The sequence below is a fragment of the Gossypium arboreum genome, chromosome 13, assembly GCF_025698485.1.
Source record: "Gossypium arboreum isolate Shixiya-1 chromosome 13, ASM2569848v2, whole genome shotgun sequence".
Lineage (NCBI taxonomy): Eukaryota > Viridiplantae > Streptophyta > Magnoliopsida > Malvales > Malvaceae > Gossypium > Gossypium arboreum.
The window spans coordinates 12,567,823-12,589,594 of record NC_069082.1 but is presented as its reverse complement, the minus strand read 5'-3'; the positions used below and the strand labels follow the sequence as shown (position 1 = coordinate 12,589,594).

At 35.6% G+C, this 21,772-nt stretch overlaps 2 protein-coding genes and 1 long non-coding RNA gene across 4 annotated transcripts; all 3 read left to right on the top strand.

The window, feature by feature from the left end:
* Positions 1-1,332: 1,332 nt before the first annotated feature.
* LOC108465826 (uncharacterized) lies at positions 1,333-2,267 on the top strand. Its single transcript, XM_017766204.2, has 2 exons — positions 1,333-1,702; positions 1,846-2,267. Exons 1-2 carry the CDS (start codon positions 1,453-1,455, stop codon positions 2,073-2,075), a joined length of 480 nt encoding a protein of 159 aa, XP_017621693.1. The 5' UTR covers positions 1,333-1,452; the 3' UTR covers positions 2,076-2,267.
* Positions 2,268-2,728: 461 nt separating this feature from the next.
* On the top strand, positions 2,729-3,810 carry LOC128286743 (uncharacterized). The gene is made up of 2 exons (XR_008277418.1): positions 2,729-3,412; positions 3,574-3,810. It is a non-coding gene; the product is annotated as an uncharacterized LOC128286743 (long non-coding RNA).
* A 7,373-nt stretch (positions 3,811-11,183) lies between these two features.
* LOC108461352 (lanC-like protein GCL2) lies at positions 11,184-13,943 on the top strand. Of its 2 annotated transcripts, XM_017761177.2 has the most exons (7): positions 11,184-11,549; positions 11,651-11,829; positions 11,975-12,086; positions 12,176-12,292; positions 12,371-12,491; positions 12,588-12,691; positions 13,347-13,943. In XM_017761177.2, exons 1-7 carry the CDS (start codon positions 11,388-11,390, stop codon positions 13,683-13,685), a joined length of 1,134 nt encoding a protein of 377 aa, XP_017616666.1. In that variant the 5' UTR covers positions 11,184-11,387; the 3' UTR covers positions 13,686-13,943. The 2 variants fall into 2 exon arrangements, with proteins under 2 accessions (XP_017616666.1, XP_017616665.1); XM_017761176.2 differs by having other exon boundaries at positions 12,371-12,691.
* Positions 13,944-21,772: the final 7,829 nt, after the last annotated feature.

Below are 21,772 nucleotides of genomic sequence, written 5' to 3'. Positions count from 1 at the left end.
ATATAAAACTTATTTTATTATTAATTTTGTTATTATTTTAAAGACATTTATTAATTTTGTTATTATTTTAGAGACATTTGCTTGTTAAGTTACATCCATCTTAGTGTTATTTAAGTATACATATTTTTTAAAATTTATTTTCAATTTATTGGGAAATATTTATTTTGATGTTTTAGTTTTTTGATGTATTATATGTATTTTAAAATTATATAAAATAATATAAAAATTAATATGGTGGGACGAATTGAGCACTGGTTTTAACATTTTTATCTGGGTCGGGCTTGGGCAAAATGTTAGGCCCATTTTTCGGGTCGGGCCAGGCTTAGGCCTAACAAACGGGCTGAATTTTTAGTAAGGCCTAGCCCAAACCCGGCCTAGCCCGGCCCATGCTCACCTCTAGTTTTATGTAGGAAATTTTATGGCCGTTGTAGTCTTTGTAACTATTTTAAAAGTTACTGTTGAAAGGAAAGCGTGTCCTATAGGGCATGTTTTCATTGATGTGGCAGGAAAAAGGGTGCGTTTTTATTCTCTCTCTTGAAAATAAACTTTGTAGGACGCGTTTTCAGGAGAGAGAATAAAAACAGCGTAAATCAATAAATATGTTTGATTTCAACATACTTTTTCAAAAAAAATTCAGCATATTTACTTAAATTAACGGAATATCAATGGTTAAGTTGTTAAAGAAAAACAATTAATTTATTAAATAAAGATTAAAATATGTTATTAGCCCTTGTACTCATGTAGAATCTGAAATTTAGTTCTTGTTTCAATTTAAAAATTATAGTCAATTTATTATTGTTGATAGTTTCTTTTAAAATTTGTCAACTTAACATGTGTATTTTCTATTAATTATGACATGTCACGTAACAACAACTTAATCAACATGCTAATTTGATAAAATTTGAAAGAAAATAATTACGATCTCAATGATTAGATTAGAAATTTTAAATAAAAAATTAAAAACTTAATTTCTAACTTTTAAATATCTGAACTAAATTTTAAATTGTTTATGAAAGAGCAACAACTAACAACATATTTTAACCTTAGATAATTTTTTTTATTTAAAAGATTCACTTATTCTAATTGAAATCATTATAAATAATTATCTCTATAAAAATTTTATATTCATAATTAAGTTAAAATGTTTATACTTTTATTTTTAAAAGTTTTAGTGTCTTAACTTTTCAAATTAAAAAAATTAGATCCATTTACACTATTATTTTTAATTAAATTTATTGATATAATATTTTAAAATATGGCAATATAACTAAAAGATTTCACTAACTAACAAACTTAAATTTAATAAAATAAATTTATCAGCATTAACCTAAAATTTCAAATCTAAAATAAAATTACAAATTTCCATATTTTAACCTCATAAGTTTTCAGACAGTAGGAACTACTAAGATATACAAAGAAGATTTTGATTGGAGTCGGAAACAAGGTAGCAACATGGAGACCGGGGCTGCGGTGGTGGAGCTACAAAGAAATTCAACAAATTTTGCAAACATAGTAGAAGAGATCTTGAAGCTGGAAAAGAAGATTTTCCCCAAGCACGAATCACTTGCTAGGTCCTTCGATCAAGAGCTGAGAAAGAACAACACAGGGTTGCTTTACATGATGGATCTTCATGGGGAGGTTGTCGGCTATGTCATGTATTCTTGGCCTTCTTCACTTTCTGCTTGCATAACAAAGCTTGCAGGTTTCTATTCCTTCTTCTCCCCACGTCATTCGAGTATTGACTTGGCCGATAACTTGTTCGATTAAAGTACCAAGTCAATTTTATGTTTTCTTCTTTTTTGTTTATTTACTCTTGTTTTATTTGTCTCTCAATACCCTGAACAGTGAAAGAGAGTCGTAGAAGGCAAGGCCATGGGGAAGCATTACTAAAAGCAGCAATTCAAAAATGCAGGACCAGAAACATCCATCGGATATCTCTTCACGTTGATCCTTTGAGAATTCCTGCCATGGGTCTTTACAAGAAGCTTGGTTTTCAAGTTGATAGCTTGATCAAGTGCTACTACTCAGCTGATAGAGATGCCAATAGGATGTACTTGGATTTTGATTCAAACTAAGTGGAACAGTGCTTCAAAACATTTTCCTTTCTTCTTCAAGTAATCTATATTGGATTGAATTCAATGAATGTGCATCCTTGAATTGAATTGAAGAACAACCATTTTGGACTTGCTTGTTTGGGTAAATTAAGGTAAACCTGTACTGTACTTATCTTGTATCATTGTCTACTTGTCTTGAAAGTTGGAACAAAATGCTTCCTTATGCTACTTTACACTGAATGTAAACCAAAAAAGAAAAGAAAAAACATAATTAAAGATAAAATTTTAGATCAAACTTGTTTTTCAACAAAAACTCATTTCTAAAAAGGCATTTTGGATTTTGAGGCTTTCTTTAGTCCTTTTGAGTGAAAATTAGTTTGGAGCAATGCATTTAGACAACTCTACAAGAGCAATTGGATGAAGGGATAAACTTGTGCAATTCCTTGATCCTTTGACCTCTAAGGAAGTAAAATACGAGGGTTTTGGTAAGCATATTCATATATACGGTTCACTGATTATCATATTATACTAATTAAAAATCCATATATAATATGTTGATATGAATAGCTTTTACATAATTCTTTTTTTTTTTTTAATGTTTCAGTATATGCAATTTTAGATAAAATTATATGTACATTTACTTAAGAATGTTATATTCTTAACAGATTAACCGACATAGCAATCTCTAGATATGCAAGATTGATGAAGCAAATGCATGCATAATATATATAATTGAGGATGCTTTTTTGGTTGGTAATCTTGTAGGAGAGTATCATGTAAAGATGTGAGATTCCAAAGCAAATGTTAGAGCCATTCAGTAGGGTATCCTTGTGAGAATTATGTTCTGTTTTATCTTTTGTGCTGGTAGAGATGAGCTTTTAGTTGTGTACTAGCACAGATCTAGTTCTTTTAGGTTGGTTCTTTGTGGCAGATGGAGGTGATTATAGTTGGGAAGGAGTTGCAGGGTTTTGCCCTCCCATAGTCCTTAACCTTATGGAGAAGCTGTCACTTACTGAAAAGGAACAAGAAGAATTTGTCATCGTCGGAGAAGGCAACTTTAGATTCTGGTGGTGTAGAAAGGTCTCTACTGGTGGTACCTTGTAACTGCTGCTATATTTGGTTATGAAAGGCTACCAGATTTTGCTTTGTCAGTGTGTGTGGCAAACTGGACGACCTAAACGATGAAGATGTCACATTGCATTCCAAACAACAAGTAGAATTTGGCATGGTTGTGGTGGTTGGTGACACAGGGTTTCCCAAGAAAGAGGAAGCTGAGGACTGTGTTGTATCCAAAGGTGCTGAAATAACAAGATTACCTTTTGAGAGAAAATCCTGTTATTTCTTTCTCTCCACACCAGGTAAATCAATGCATTCCAAGGGATCTTATAATAATTGGTTACTAGTGCTTTGCCCTTTAGATGATTTGTTGCCCATTTCAATTCTTGCACTAAACCTGTCACCCATCTTCTTACTCGACGTTGCTCCAGAATCTAACGTCTCTTTTTCCTGTTTGCATAAGGGACAACCCTCCTCCACTACCATGCCCACGTAGTTGGTCTGTCCTTGGTGGGGAACGTATTTAGAAGGGCCAACCAATACATGAAAGCATCTTTAAACCGGACTGGATGAACCAGTTACACTAGAAATTGGCCAATTACTATTTTAGAAAGAGAGATTAAATCGGTTGAATTGCAAATCGGAAATCAGTTGAACCAGTAAAAAATTAATTGTAGAACTTTTATGTTTTTGAGCCGAAGTTCTTGGTCCAAACTAGGGGAAAAAAATCCAACCTAAAACCCACTAACCAACCTACCCAAACCCCCCAAAAAAAACATCATTGTTTTTTAAATGTATTTATAAGAAAAATTAATTTTTTTCTAAAAATTTCCAATTCCTTTTTTAAATAATAGATGAATTGAATTGACCAATTGAATCAATGGAGCCAAATGCTCGGTTCGTCAAAAGCATGCATGAAAGCATGCTTAAATATATTGAATTTAAATGCGGTGTATTGATTTTATGGCCAAGCCTCATAACCATAGTGTTTACCGCCTCAAGTGTGGAGTCAATATGCTGTTTGGATTTTACCATCCTTTAGTAATTAAATATATATTGCTTTTTTACATATATAATATAAAAAATTAAAAAAATTCAAAAATGGGATACCAATTGGATTAATTACGAAATTGGTATGGTTGGAGTGGTGAAGGGTGTCAAATTAGCGGCACCACCCCTTTTTTCTGACACATATAAGTGACCGTTAAACAAAAAATTATAATAATTTTATATTAAGTGAAGATGAGATTTTATACTATTTAAATATAGGTTAGTGGTTGTGCCATGTAATAGGTGGCACCAATGGTGCCAATCCCATAAGCAGCACCTTTAAGCAAATTTCTTAGCTTTAGTTGGAGCATCAACCACGGTAGTATCACTGCCAGCTCTTTTCCCGCAATAAATTGTAATTATTAGCAAAATCGTATAGAAAAAATTATCCTTTTAATTTACCATTATCGCTAATGAACAACAAAGCAATTCTATTAGAATTTAGAAACAAAACATAAAAATCATCAAATAATAGTACATAACATAAATCAACAATCATTAGAACCAAAGAAAGAACATTTTTCTTCAATTTTTCAAATTACGCAATTTATGCTCTTTCTTTACTTAAAAAATTGGGTAATTTGAGGTTGTTAGTTCAGCAGTTCTAATGATGGTTCTGTTATGTTTGTATGCTATTATTTATGATTTTTAATTTTTTTTAAGTTTCTTGGAAAATTCGATAATTTGAGATTCTTCTTAAGTTCTTTGGTTCTAATGATTGTTCATTTTTGTTATGTACTATTGTTTGATGATTTTTACGTTTTCTTTCTAAATTCTAATCTAATTGCTTTGCTGTTCATTAGGCGATAAAGGTAAACTAAAAGGATAATTTTTTTTTTTACAATTTTACTTATAATTACAATTTATTGCAAAAAGAGAGCTGAGAGCGATACTACCACAGTAGATGCTCCAACTAAAATCGAGAAATTTGCTCAAAGGTGCCGCATATGAGATTGGCACCATTGGTGCCACGTATTATATGGGCACAACCACCAACCTGTATTTAAATCGTATAAAATCCCATCTTCACTTAATATAAAATTATTATTATTATTTTTTAATAACTACTGACATGTGTCAAAAAAGAAGGGTGGTACAGTCAATTTGACACCCTCCACCACCCCACTATACCAGTTTTATAATTTTTTTTTTTTTTTGGTATAAGGTAAAATCCTAAAGAAACTTATAAAACTAACCTTCTCTTAAGCTAAAATTAAAACTATTCCTTGGGAGATGACCTAAGACTCTATTAACAGATGAGACATTACTACTGACTTCATTATATTGCTTTGCCCAGCTAATTGATGCTTTAATAACTTCCATTGAACTCCATGAAAGTCCTTGAAAGACGAGCAGATTTCTGTTCTTCCATAGCCTCCATAAAATAATTCCGAAGAGCGTGGGCCAAGGAATTTCTTGTCTTGCTAACTGGCTGTGAGATCCTAGATTAGTCTAAATCCAGTCGAACAAGCTACCAGAGAAAAACTGGGCCTCTCTTGTAGTAAGGACTATTAATTTCCAAATGTCCTTGGCCGCTGAGCAGTCCCTAAGGGTATGCAGAATGTCTTCTGTCGCATAATGGCATACTAGGCAAGCTTCATTCTAACTAATCCTTCTTCTAACTCGTTCAAAGTTTGTAAGCAAAAGTTGTTTATAGACCAGCCATAAAAAAAATCGAACCCGCTGTGGCCCTTGAAATTTCCATATGTTTTTCCAGTTATTGCTTTGTTCATTCTATGTATTTCCTTTTAGAGATGGTATACACTCTTTATTGTAAATTTCCCATTGGATGTGGGTTTCCAGCAGATTTTGTTAGGCCCAGCAAGGGGATAGGGAGGAAGGATGTTTATAATCTTCTGAATTATGTCATCTGTTAACCAATTCCTTAGGGTACTGATATCCCAACTGCCCTCTTCTGTTACCATGTCTTGGACTCGGCATTTCGTGGTAATTCCATCTGCTGATGAAGCGTGTTCTTTAAGTGGGCCTAATTTTAAAATCCATTGATCCTTCCAGCATCTGACATTCTCCCCTATGCCAATGGACCAACATAGATTTTCTTTTAGCAATGGCCAGACATTTGTAATTCCTCTTCAAACAGCTAAACAATTCCCACGTGTGGTGCAATCTGGGGCCGTCTCTATCATTCGATATTTCGATCTTAAGATTTACACCCACAAGGAATCCATTTTAGAGATAAGATTAAAACCTAGCTTTAGAAGAAAAGAGGCATTCTGTTCTTTCAAATGGCGAACGCCCAACCCTCCATACTTGTGTGGTTGGCAGATAGATTTCCAATCAACTAGGGCCAATTTTCGATTTCCTGTACTAACGCCCCCATATGAATTGTCGCACCAATCATTCAATTTCTTCAGAAACTCCTTTTGGGATTTGTATGGACTGCATAAAGTAATTTGGGATGGTTAGGAGGATAGATTTAGCCAATGTGAGTCTTCCTGCAATCGATAATTGCTTGACATCCCAGCTCTGTAGTTTCGCTCTAACTTTTTCAACAACAAACTCTAGTGTGCCTTTGGTAATCCGGCTATGTAGGAGTGGGATCCCTAAATAGATACCTAGGTTTTGGAATTTTTGAAAACCCATGAATCGGCTTATTTGGTTACTCATAATCTCATCCACCCCTATTGAGAAAAAAATATTAGTTTTGCGTACGTTGATTCGATGGCCTGAATATGTCCAGAATCTTTCCAAGATATCTTTTAGTAACATACTGTGCTTCTTGTCAGCTTTTGCGAAGATCACTAGGTTATCAGCAAAAAAAAGGTGTGACAAGGCAGGTATTGACCTAGAGAGTCTTATTGGGCTCCATTCTTCTGTATTAACAACTATTTGAAAACTATGGCCTAACCATTCCATACAGAGCACAAAAAGATAAGGTGATAAGGGACATCCTTGTCTAATTCCTCTTGCTGGTCGAATTTTTTTTGTAGGAACCCTATTCCATAGGATCTGCATGGTGGATGTCGAAATAGCTAACATAATAACTTTCCGTAAAAAGTCTAGAATTCTTGCAGCTTGAATAGACTTGTCAATGAAATCCTATTGAACTCTGTCATAAGTTTTCTCCAAATCAATTTTAACTGTCATCCATTTCTTACTTTTTCCTCGCATGGAGTGAATCACTTCTTGGGCAATAATGACATTGTCAGAGATTGTTCTTCCTACAATGAATCCTGCTTGTTCTTGTGAAATGATTTTTGGGAAAACTATCTTAAATCTGTTGGCAATGACTTTCATGACTAGCTTATAAAGGACTGAGTAGAGACTGATGGGTCTGATTTGAGAGATCTCTTCAGGTTGGGCAATTTTTGGGAAAAGCACTATAAGCGTATTGTTTAGTTCAAGCTTAATGGTTCTTCCTCTAAATATACCTTTAACCCATTCACAGACTGAGTCTCCAATATTGCCCCACTAAGTCTGAAAAAAATGGGCATGATATCCATCACTTCCTGGTGCTTTTAAGTGGGCCATATCAAATAGTGTTATTTTGATTTATTCATTTGATGCATCTTTCCCTAGAAAATCAATGTCTACTTGATCTAAACAGGGAAAGTGATTGGGTGGAAAAACGCTCTTCCCATCAGGTTCTTTTCTATAGAGTTTTTGTAAAAAAATTGTTGCTTCTACTTGGACTTCATTGGGTTCAAAAAGCTATTCCCCGTTTACTTTGCGTAGGGCATCGATACGATTAATCTTCCATCTGTAGAGTGTTCGACCATGAAAGAATTTTGTATTTCTGTCTCTCATTTTGAGCCAGTCGCATCTTGATTTTTACTTCCATAGTAACTCTTCTTGATTAAGGATTCCTTCCAGCTCTTCTCTTAATTTCATTTCTTTTTGTATTAGAAAGGTTGAGTTTGTCTTCTCAAAGGCATGTTGTATCTTGCTTAAGTTTTTTGTTATTTCCCGTTTCCGAGTTCCAATGTGCCCAAAGGTGTTTTTATTCCACTCTTTTAGCCCTGTGGTAAGATGTGCTAGAGTAGATGTCATGTCCCCACTATATTCCCATAAATTGGAAATAGCGCTGGAAAAATTTTGATGGTGAGCCCATCCAGCTAGGAACTGAAAGGGTCTTCCTTTTGCTACTACAAGGTTAGGGCATAAATTTACTAGAAGAGGTCGATGATCAGATTTAATCCTCAATAAGTGTGTGACTAGGCATTTTGGGAAGGAACGGATCCAGGCTATGTTACTAATTGCACGATCTAGTCTTTCAAATACCTCTTCTCTTTGCCATATGAAGCTAGGTCCTCGGAAGTCTAAATCATGTAAATCGTTATTATGAACGAAATTTTCGAATTGAGAACAACGTTTCCCATCAGATAACCCTCATTTCTTCTCATATTTCGACAAGATAGAGTTAAAATCGCCGACTACCAACTAGGGAATAATGATTGAAGGGATAGTCTCCTTTAAAGATTCCCACAGAATCGTCCTCTTTATTTTATTTGAACTTCCGTAAACGAAGGCAATAAGAATTTTTTGGATGGGAACTCTGTACGAGGCTCGTGCAAGAATGAACTGGGGGTGATTTCAGAGAATTTCTAGGTTAACAGAGGAATTCCAGCCAAGCCATATTCCCCCTGAGAATCCTCTAGCTTCAACACGGTGTGAATACTGAAATCCTATTTTTGCAATTACTTCATCAGCTTTGCGACCACTAACTCGTGGTTCTAGTAGACTAACAATGTCCAGCTTGTGTTCCCTATTATATTATCTAAACGTACGAATAAATTTTTCATTTGCGCACCCTTGGCAATTCCACGAAAAAATTAAGATTCTAGTACTCATTAGTAAAAAAAAAAATGAGTATTGTATTAAAGCTTATTTAATTACTGTTTTGTATCTATGTTGTCTCCTGCTTTCTTTCCTATCCCTACAGGGGCTTCATTTACTAGCCCTTGTTGGACTTGGTTTTGTAGTAATTCAACCATGCTACTTATAGATTCAGATAATAGATTTTTTGAAGGATAAGCTTTAAAAGGATTACCTTTATCTTTGTTGACTTTGAGATTTTTCCCTTTCCGAGCATTCCCTATTTTCGTAATACCACGTGCTGCTGGTATTGCAATTTGGGAAGCTCCTGATTTGCCTCTGTTCTTCTGAGAAAGTCACTTATTTATAGGTTGATTGTCCTCTTTAAAGAAAACGACAGAATGTTTAGAGGCATCAAGAATACCTGCTGTTAGGACCTTCATAATTTCTTTTGTCGTTTGAAAATCTGGAGGAGCAGGGTGTTCTTCAATAGTTTCTCTATTTGATGTCTTAGTTATCCCTTCCAGTGGACTTGGTTCGGTGATGCTTTGCTGAGTCTCATGAGCCTCTGCACCCGTTCTTGGTGAAAGTAAAATTGGAGTATGTGCACTGCCAGCTTTATTTTGTGGTATGCCGACTATTCCTGCTCCTTCTTCCAATGGTTGTTGGTAGCCTGGTCTCTATGGATCTTTGATTAAGGATTTTTGATTACTATCAGGCAGAATTCGTTGTTGTGGGTCAGTTTTGTTGATCGTTTAACCCAACGTAGTGCTGGTCTAAGATGGTTCCCCGATTAATTTCCCTCAATTTAGCCTATCGATATGCTGTGCATTTTAGTCTATATGCATTGGGCCATCCTCTCTCCCTAGGCCCAATTTGAGCAGGCTTGACTGATCCCGTTCGACGTACATTGTGCCTCCCTCTTCACGGGCTTTAGGGGACCCATCACAGTCTACGTTTTCCAAGACCTAAAATCTTGATGTTCTTTTTCCGTTGACTCCAGCGTTTTCGACTCCTTTCTGTCTTGTTCTTCCGGTTCGTCTTGACTTCTTTTCAACCAACATCCAGGGTCCATACGTCCCTTGGGTAGTGTTTCCTCTTTTGTTATCCCATTTGTCAGTTCCTTGGTTTGTTTTGTCAGGTATGTCCCCTTCACCAATTCCTTCCATCCCCATCTCACTTTTAGGGCAAATTTCCTTTGTGTGCCCATAATGCCCGCATTGGAAGCAGACCGTTGGAAGGTGCTCATACTCAATTCGTTAAGTTGCTCCATTGACAAGAACCTGCGAAATCAAGGGCTTGTCCAAGTTAACGAACACAACCATTCTTGCGAATCTCCCTCTTACACCATTGTCAGTATTAAAATCTAATTTTGAGACTTTCCCGATCGTGGCTCCAATTTCCCGTAAAACTTGCCGTTTATACATGTACCTAGGAAGACCAGAGAGTCAGATCCATGCCATAACTGTTCTAGGATATGGATGAAATGGGTTAAAGTCAATAGTCCATGGTTGGACAGTTAAGTACTACCAAAAGACTACCTACAGCCCTTGACACAAAACTCTCTCATAATCATCTAGATTCTTGAATTACGCCAGAAAGTAGCCGTTCTCCACATCCATAAGATTGAAAGGCTGAGAGGGTTTCCATAGTGCAGTTACCTTGTTTTGTAATGCATTATAACCTATATTCCTCCTCAACAGTTTTATAACTACCGTGAGTTGCATGTGATTAACGAGGATTTGGGTAATACGATCAGAAAAATTGATTGAAGGGACTCCATTAAGTATCGAGCGTTCCACATCATCTGTTGATAACTCAAAATCTTCATCTTCTTCTGCTTCTGTAGCATTGGTTGGTGTCTCAATCTGGTAGAATCCTGAGCCCATCAGATGATCTTTCCAAGAGAGAGATTTCCTTGTTTCTTTTATTGTTTCCCTGTCGACATCTTGACTCTCCTCAGAATCCCGCAGTCGAACCTTCTTTGTTGCTGTAGCGCTGATACGCCTTCAAAGTCCCTTTCGTGCTTCGAAGGTTCTTCCATATTTTTTTATCAAAAGATTTTGTCTCTAAAAAATATAAAAATTTTATTAAAATAAATTACTATGATATTAATACCATACAAGAGTTTAACTTTGAAGCTAATCGAGTCTAATCTATATATACCAGTTTTATAATTAATCGAATTAGTATTTTATTTTTGAAATTTTTAATTTTTTTATATGTAAAAAAAGTCAATGTATATTGAATTTGAGCCAAGGCAACCTATTTCTTGCCACTTCTGCATTCCTTCCTGCTCTTCACGGCATGCGTGGAGACAGGTGTTAGCTTGTGGCAGCTCCAGATCAGTCGTAAAAATGCTTAATCCCTTAAAAAAGTTACACATTCTCAGGATCATCTAAAGGCTGAAGCTTTGCGATTCTTAAAGAAACCCAAAAGACTGAAAAAATAATGGCGGATCGTTTCTTTCCCAACGTATTGCCGGACTTCGTACCCGAAACAACACAACACGAACAACAAGAAATTGGAGATACTCTGATCAAACTTCTATCCATGCCTTACTCTTCTCTATCTCAACATTTCAAACGCACCGCTTTGGACCTCAAAGAAACCGTTGCCTCTCCCTCTCTATCTCTCTTTCTTCCTAATTTTCGCTGGTTTTTTTTTTTTTGTTTTTGCTTCAACCTCACCACATATTTGCGTTATTGACCCAGGTAACGCTGGAAACGTGGGGGATAACTTCGCAAAAAGTCTCCGACTTTACTCTCTATTGTGGCACTCTCGGTACTGCTTTCTTGCTCTTCAAATCCTATCTACTTACCAACAACACCAACGACCTCTCCCTCTGCTTAGCCATTGTTGATGCTTGCAACTCCGCTTCCTTATCTTCTCGGTACATCTATCACTTCTTCCTTCGCTTTTTTACTTAAATTGGATCATATCCAGTTTACCCATACAATCAATTTCGTTATTTGCTTCAGTACTTAAATTGGGCCATATCCAGTTTATATGTATATATATATATAATGTAAAAATAGGGATGCAACCTTTTTATGTGGTCGAGCGGGTGTTTGTGCTCTTGGTGCTGTGGCCGCAAAGTATGCTGGAAATCAAGAGTCGCTTAATCACTACTTAACCCCGTTTAGAGAGGTACTCTGCTGATGGTTTTTTCAACTTTATGGCCGCTTTTTTTTTTCCTAATAAAAATAGACTGTAATTTCTATGATTAAATGATTCAGATTAAGCTCTCAAGGGATCTTCCTGATGAATTATTGTATGGAAGAGCTGGGTTTCTATGGGCTTGTTTGTTCTTGAACAAGCATCTTGGTGAAGGGACTATCACTTCGACAACTACAGTAAGTATATGTTCGTGATATATCATCTCTAAATGAGGTTGGATTAAACGTAAATTTTTTGGGTGTTTTATTGTGCAGCGTGCAGTTGTTGATGAAATTATCAAGAATGGCAGGGCCTTGGGGAAGAAAGGAGGAGGAAGTCCTTTGATGTTTGAATGGTATGGAGAAAAGTATTGGGGTGCTGCGCATGGATTGGCAGGTATTATCTATGTGTTAATGGACACGGAGTTGAAACCGGATGAGGCTGAGGATGTAAAAAGCACTCTTAGATACATGATTAGGAATCGATTTCCAGGTGGGAACTACCCTGCAAGTGAACAAGATAGGAAGTCGGATGTTCTTGTCCATTGGTGTCATGGAGCCCCTGGGATCGCCCTCACTCTTGTCAAAGCTGCTGAGGTAAGATTAAAATTTATCAAGTTCTAAGTTCTTGTGTAAACTATATTTAAAAGAATTTACATTTTTTTTTGTCCTTCTCCAAGGGAGATTTTATTGAAATCACTAAGTTCTTCTAGTTTATTGGGTAATGGCATTGAGTGGACACTTGTTTATCAATTATTCGTGTGTTTGATAGTGAGATTATTCCTGCAATGAGGTTTATGTATTTGCAAAAGCATGTACTAAATTAGTTTTTTATTTATATTGTAGCCGCTAGAGAAAGAACTAAGGCATACCCCTAGAATTGCTAGAATTGTTTGAATAACTTCCATCATTAAATATTAAGCATTAATGGATTCACTCTGACTTGGTATTTGCTTGAATGGAATTTATTAATGCTACATTTGATTATTAGTGTAATAACATAAGAAAAAAAATAAGCGAAAGTCCTCCTTTTTGCCACAAACAAGTCATGCGAGTGGCTATCAATTGTAATTAGTTTATAGCTAACCAATCACATGTCGAATAAAATAATATTCCAACCAAACTTAGCATAAGTTCAATACAAAGTAATTCTTTCTTGAAGGTTTTGCTACTAAAAGAAATAAAATTAGCAACCAGCAAGAATCTGTGTACTGTCAGAATTAGAATTCATTAGAATCTCTGTGTTCTTTAGGTCTTTGGAGATGACGAATTTCTGGAAGCAGCTGTGGATGCAGCAGAGGTGGTGTGGAACCGTGGGTTGCTGAAGCGGGTAGGAATTTGCCATGGCATTAGTGGGAATGCTTATGTTTTCCTTTCACTTTACCGAAAAACAGGCAACGTAAAGTTCTTGCATAGGGCAAAAGCATTTGCTTGCTTTTTGCTTGATCAGGCTCACAAGCTTATATCCAATGGAGAGATGCACGGGGGCGATAGGCCCTATTCCTTGTTTGAAGGGATTGGGGGTATGGCATATCTTTTCCTAGACATGATTGAGCCCTTGGGTTCCAGATTCCCTGCATATGAGCTCTAATTTCTAGGCTAATGCAATAGGTATTGCCTGTCTGCTTTCCTGGAAGACATGCCTTTGGATAACACTTGTAATGAATTGTTTGCAATTCTGAAATGGTTGAAGCATGCAGCTATAAGTTTCGGATTATTTGCTCTCTTTTATATGTGCACCAATTTGTAGTCAATGATATGAACCTGATACTAATGTACTATTTCTCCACCCCAATACTTTGATTAACTCAAAATAAGAATATGTGGCAGTTCTTATCTTCCTCCCAAAGTTGGTGCCTTTTTTTTTCTTTGCTTTTTTTTTTACAACTGTATTTTCTCTAGTTTTGTTTAATTAAGGGTTTTTTTACAAATATGATATAAAAAAAATTATTATATACGAAAATAGGTTGTCAGATAGATTATTTACGAAAATAGGTTACTTTTTTTTAGTCGTGCCTTTTTCTTAGTCGTGCCTTTTTCTTAGTCGTGCCTACCTGACAGGCGCGATATATTATTTTATTAATAAATTTTTTTCTAATATTTTATTATTATTATTATTATTATTATTATATTTTAAAAAAATTTCAGGTTAAAAACGGGTCGCCCGTGACCCGTAGGCGCCACATGTGGCCCCTGATGCAGGGGCGCCACACCTTGCAAACCTCATTAACCGTGCAGTGAAGAATGTGAAGCAGTGAAGAAAGAAAGAAGAAAAAAATTTAGTAATTTTTTATAATTATTTTAAAATTAGATTGTTAGTAATTTAGAATTATTTGATAAATTTTTGTGTTTGTAATTATTTTAAAATTAATTTATTAATAATTTAAGATTATATATTCTAAATTATTTTGTTTAGTTTAATAATGTTAAATTTATTTTGTTAAATATTTTGCTATAAATAATTTGTAACTGTAAAGAAAATAATTTAGAATTTTTAGAAGTCAAGAGATTAGAAAATTGAAAGTAAAAGAGATTGAGAATAAAAATTAAAAAAGACGAACGAAATTAAATGGAAAAAGATGATATTGGTGAAAGTAGTATTAGTGTAAATGTTGATGCAATAAAATTAATTTCTAAAATGGTATTTTTTAGTAGTGTATTATTGTATTATGATTTTTTTGATAATGTATTTTAAAAAAATATTTTTATAGCTATTTTATTAGTAATTTATGATTAGTTTATATAGTGGTTTTATTGGTTTTTTACCTATTTGGTATAAAAAATTTATTATATACGAAAATAGGTTTTAATAAAATACGGGTTGAGCCTCCTGAGAAGGCACCACATGTCGCGCCTACCTGACAAGCTCAACATGTCGCGCCTGTCAGGTAGGGGCAACATGTGGTGCCTCCTCGTTAGGCGCAACCCATTTCCCCTATATATACCTCCTCCCCGGGGAAGCATGAGCAAAAAAAACTAGTAAAAAAATTAGTAGAAGTAAAAAGAGAGAAGAAGAAGGGAAGAAAGGAAAAAAAGAAGAAAAACAAGGTATTTTAATTTATTTATTTTTAAATAGAATGTAGAAATTTGTTAGAAATTTTATTATTTAATGTTATTTTGTTAGATAAATGTTTGTTAGGTTCTAAATGAAAAATTTTGCATCAAAAATTTTGAAAATTGTAAGAATTTTGAACTTTTTTTAACAGATCTAGTATTGAAGATGGAGAACAAATTTTTCGTATGCGTTTATTTCGATGGAGAAATTTTGACAACAAGCGTCGGATGTATATTTGAATGCTGCAAACAAGTTGCAATGAGATTTAATAGAAATATCTCGTTTGATGATATGAAGGAAAAAATTAGTGAAAAAATTTATAGACGTTGTGGGAGAAGGATCTCGAAAATTTTCTGCAAGTTTCCAGTTTCGATGGAACCCATAAAATTCACCGAAATGGAAATTGTAGACGATAAAGATGTAGAGACAATGGTCGCTCTTTACTGCCATAGCAACCAAAATGCACCGATTCACTTATTTGCTGAGTTAGCTATTGTGGAGTCAATAGAAGATCCAACTCCATTAGGTGAAGAAGATGGACCTTAAGAGCCGTGTATGGTGGTTCCGATATCATACGTTGGTAGTCAATCAACTACACATGGGATCGACATTGATCTTAATGCTACACCCGAGACTGATGTGGATGGTGATGATGTATACCGAAGTAGTGATCCTTCTGATTATGAAGTCGATATTGATAGTGATCCCGACGTGGATGATGTCCCAGATGATTTTGACGATGAAGGCGTGAACGAGGATGAAAACATTAATGCGTCTTTAGTCGGGAACCAGATCCGTCGTATTGTGATACACAATAGTCCTGGGGCACACATGTCTCGGATAGACCCCGATGCGGCGCATGTAGCCGAGTTCCCGGAGTACCCTGAGATACTACCTGCTCACCAGATGGCCATATATTCTGATCCTGAGGAGTTGTTCGTGGGCCAAAGATTCAAAAGTAAGGAAGAATTTGTATTTTCCATTAAGCAGTATAGTATGAATATATCAGTAGACTATAAAGTCGTCGAGTCTATACCGACATTATATATTGGAGAGTGTTGGAAGTCGGCAGAAGGCTACAATTGGCGGATACGAGCTGCATTTATCCAGAAGTCTCAGATGTGGGAGATATGAAAATTTGTTGGGCCTCACACATGTACTTCAACATGAATGACAGAAGATCATCGAAAACTTGATTCGAAAACTATCTGTACATGCAACATGCCAATGGTTGAAGACATGCCGACCATTAAAGTTTCGGTATTAATTGCCGAAATGTAGGCACGATTCCAGTATCGAGTATCATACCAAAAGGCATGGATAGCTAAACAGATGGCAATAGAGCAATTGTACGGAAATTTCGATGTATCGTACAATGAGTTGCAGAGATGGATTGCGGCAATGAGGGAGTACGTACCGGGGATTATCATTGAGTTGCAGACACGACCTTATTATGGCCCGGATGAGCAACAACAACCGGGTAAAAGAATTTTCCAACGGATGTTTTGGATATTTGATCCATGTGTGCGTGCATTTCCCCACTGTAAGCCCTTTGTGCAAGTGGATGGGACATGGCTATACGGTAAATATACACAAATCTTACTTATTGCGATTGCTCAAAACGGGAACAGGAATGTGCTACTGATTGCGTTTGCCATCGTAGATAAAGAAAACATGGAGTCGTGAGAATTCTTTCTTACAAATCTGCGGAGGTATATAATTAGTAATGATAATAGTTGCATCATCTCCGATAGAGGGAAAGGATTAATTGCCGCTATTAGGAGTTCTGGTGTGCTATGGAGATCCGTTTACTGCATACGGCACATTGCGGCTAACTTTCATCGAGATTATAAGAATGTAGATTGGAAGAGACAAGTTGTGAAAATGGGTAAAGAACAACCTTATCATTTCAATATATAACATACATTTTTTTTGTGGCGAGACTGTAATTTAACTTATATCGTCTTAATACATACACAGCTTACGAGCTAGAACCACACATTTTTCGACAGAGGATGACTCGACTTGAGAGTGACATGGAATGTCAGACGAACACATCTTTCCGAAAATGGTTGGGTAGCATGAAGCCATGGCAATAGGCTTAAAGTTTTGACGAGGGCTTTCGTTACGGTCAAATGACGACAAACTTGGTGGAAGGGATTAACACTGTGTTGTTGAAAATGCGACATCTTCCGATTTCATCTGTCTTCTCAGCTACATTCTATAGGTTGGCTACCTTGATGCCCAGAATGGGTCAGCAACAAGTCAACCAAATGGAGGCAGGATACGTGTTTGTCCAACATGTTAGGGATGCAATTGTTGCAAACTGTCGAATGGCGAGGTCGATGGACGTAGAAGTATATTCACGACGTAATGAAACGTTTTGCGTTATAGAGACCATCGGTCGTCGACCTGGTATTCCACCTAGGTCATACGGGGTTGATCTCTGAAATAGACGGTGCGATTGTAGGAGGTTCCAAACACTTCATTATCCTTGTGCACATGTTGTGGCAGCTTGTGCTAAGGTCTCGCTCAATGTAGATCAATTTATCAATGAGGTGTACACACTTGAACGCACTTTGCGTGTATAGGAGAATGAGTTTCCCGTACTTCCTGACCTATCTACTTGGGAGGTTCCTCAGATGACCTTTGAGTTTATCCCAGACAAAGGCTTGCGTAGGAACCCGAGAGGTCGTCCGCAATCATCAAGAATCCGTAACGAAATGGACATTAGAGAGAAATCCGACGGGAAGCTGTGTGGAGTATGCAGATTAGTTGGTCACAATCGGAGTAACTGCCCATTCCGAAATTACCAAACTGGACAATCATCGCGATCAGATAAAAATTAAGATGTTGTTCATTACATGTTGCTTATTGCATGTTGAAAGAAAAAGTATTGTCTTTTTAATTTTTAAGTACTTCGAAGATAATCATTCTCTTTTGTTATTCGTATTATGTATTTCAACTAAGCACTTTCAAAATTCGCACTCAAATCCGATAATAAAATGCCAAATAAAAAAAATGATAAATATAATGCAAAAAATAATTTACATAAAAATAAAGTAATTTACATAAAAAATAAAGTAATTTACAATACAAAACCCCTTAAAATTGATGGTTTGATGGTGTGGTTCTAGGGGTATATCTTCGTGGAGCTCGACGTTCACGTTGTGGGCGACTACGGTGATCAACGTTCTCTTCATCCATATGTATGGGTGTAGAGAATGACTCAAATGCCACTGATGAACTCGAGCCGGAGGAGTAGAGAACGACGCTGGATATGGACCCGGGGGAGAAGAGAATGGAGACAGATACGGCTCTGGAGGAGCAGAGTACGATTGTGGATATGAGCTGCCCCCGGAGTGTAGCTCCGACTCTGGCTTTGGCTCCGGCTCCGACTTTGGCTCTAGGTCTACCTCCGAAGTTGGTGCATGATGTGGATCTGGAAGATGTTGCCCAATCCGTGTCGTATGAGGGGGGACTACCATCGACCGTCCACCAAATAAAAATGGTTTCCCCTTCTCATAGTACCACTGTAGGTACTGTGGCAAGGGCTGCAGATCTAAACAACAATCCATCTGAGGTACCCTACTAAACCGGTTGTTCCACATCGTAATTTATTCTGAATGCTCATCTCCCAATCAGTTCCATGCCTCCCCCTCCTATTCATGCCACGTAGCTATACATCCAATCTTACTGGCTGTGTCGGGATATATTGTATACAACCGAACTGCCGGAGTACTCGATTACCATGATATCACTACACCATATGAAAATGGATAAGGGGTGCGGTAATGCACCATAGGTGTGAGTGGATGTGGGCATACGATGGAATAACAGCTGTAACTTCAGGAACAGAATATGGCATCCAAATGAACTGCACAGTTCATAACATTTTTATATTAACGCGGGTTAAGTGAGATAAAATAATAAAATAAAAATAATATTAAAAAAACTTACTCCCTCTCCAAAATGATTCTCGATCATCAGACGGTATATCGGAACCGTGTATGACCTCCCGATACCCGGATTCGTGCTCCATCTATGAAAATAAATTGTTAGAACAATATAATTCGAAAAAGGGACAATTAATTGCTATAATGCGTAAAGATTCATCACCTGTTAACGAGTGGAAATATATATGATTGATGACTAATGGATGCCAAGAATGGCATCCGATAAAGCACCTACGACTGCAACAGTATGAGGCATCCTCCTATGTCAACTGCAGAGGGATCTGTCGTCTGACAAAGTTCGCGGTACAAAATGGCTAACACTGCGGACCCCTAACTGTATGAACGCGTGTTATGCAAATTAGATAGCAGCGATAAGTACATCAAGTGGACTTCACTGCCGTGTGTATCCGGCATGAGTACACCTCCTATAAGGTGCATAATATAAGCTCGTGCTGCCTGCATAACCTTCAATTCAGTGGCAGTACTAGGCAAATATTCAAAATTGGCCTTTAGCCATGAAAACTTCAAGGTTTGAAATTTTCCCTCACTTGGCGAGCGTCAAAGTAAGTCATAGCAAAGGCGAGCAGGCCTGAAGATCAAACTTACGCCCGTGACCGCGTTCCCATCAATGGGGAGCCCTAGCTGTAGTGCAACGTCCTCTAGAGTGATTGTGCACTCCCCGCACGGCAAATGAAATGTGTGGGTCTCCGGACGCCATCGCTCGACTAAGGCAGAAATCAAGTCATATCGTAGATTAAAAGTCCGGATCAATGCTGCTGATCCGAACCCGGCTAACTCTAAGAACGGTATTAGGCATTCATCCGGTTGAAACCCTACACTATGAATACGGCCCTTCAATGCGCAGTACTCGACCTGACATTATTATATTAACGAAATAATTAATACAATATAATTTCATTCAACAAATAATGTAATGTGAATATCAAATAAAAATTTCATTACCATCTCATTAATGCTACTTGATATGTGATTAGTACTATCAATCAATGAATCCATTTGTCACAAATCGCAATTAAAATTATATAAACAACAAATTTAATCAAAATTTTAATCAATCAATAAAATTATCAAATAAATAAATAAATTTATATAACCTAATCATTTTTTAAAATACATTATAAAAAAATCACAATACACTAATACACTACTAAAAAATAATTTTATTGCACAACCATTTTAAAAATTAATTTTATAATTCCCCATCATTTACATACAATAAAAATAAACATAAATTATCTAAAGATTAAAAACATATGAATTAAAATGATTGAAATTGAAACATACCTAAGTAGTTTCTTTCACACAACCTATAAAATTATATAACAACAAATTTAATCAAAATTTTAATCAATCAATAAAATTATCAAATAAATAAATAATAATATAAATTTACATTATATAAAAATTACATTAAAAATCATAAAACACTAAACTATAAACACTAACAACTTATAATTATTAATTACTAACACAAAATAACTATAAAATTATTTTCTTAAAAATATATTTCTAAAAATCATAATACAGTAAAATCACTAAAATACATTATCAAAAAATCACAATACACTAATACACTACTAAAAATAATTTTATTGCACAACCATTTTAAAATTAATTTTATAATTCCCCATCATTTACAAAAACCATTCAATTCCGTCCGTCTTTTCTATTTTTTTTCTCAATCTCTTTTACTTTCGATTTTCTAGTATCTAAACTTCTAAAAATTTTAAATTATTTTCTTTATAGTTACAAATTATTTATAACAAAATATTTAACAAAATAAATTTAACATTATTAAACTAAACAGAATAATTTAAAATATAATCTTAAATTACTAATAAATTAATTTTAAAATAATTACTAACACAAAATTTATCAAATAATTCTAAATTACAAATAATTTAATTTTAAAATAATTATAAAAATTTACTAAGCTTCTTCTTCTTCTCTTTTTTTTTTCTCTCTTTGTTTCTTTGCTCCTGCTCCCAACGTAACCAACTTTGGGGGACCTTATATGGTCCCCCATTATTGTTTTTCTACAATTAAATTTTATCCCTCCCCAATTTGAGATGACAAGTCACTGGGGAGGGTCATGAAATGACTACATGCCTTCAGGGTGTGGCGCCCCTGCATCAGGCGCCACATGTGGCGCCTACGGGTCACGGGCGACCCGTTTTTAACCCGAAATTTTTTTAAAATATAATAATAATAATAATAATAATAATAAAATATTAGAAAAAAATTATTAATAAAATAATATGTCGCGCCTGACAGGTAGGCGCGACTAAAAAAAAATCTATTTTCGTAAATAATCTATCTAACAACTTATTTTCGTATATAATAATTTTTTTATACCATATTTGTAAAAAACCCTTTAATTAATGAAGCTGGCAGCATACTTTTAAGCTTCCAATTTGCCACTCAAGCCTTTTTGATTTGGTTGTTAAACGATAATGCTAATCTTGGTGTAAGAGAGTGAATGCTAGTACATTTGATGAACTGAAATCAAGAGACTCTCCAACTTCCAATGCATTCGAATTTGACCATTTTGAGGTAATATTATTCTTTATTTAAATGGCACAAGGTCCTTTAATTTAACGGTAAAGAAGGAAGGAGACGAAGCAGAAGCTAAGCCATGGATTTGCT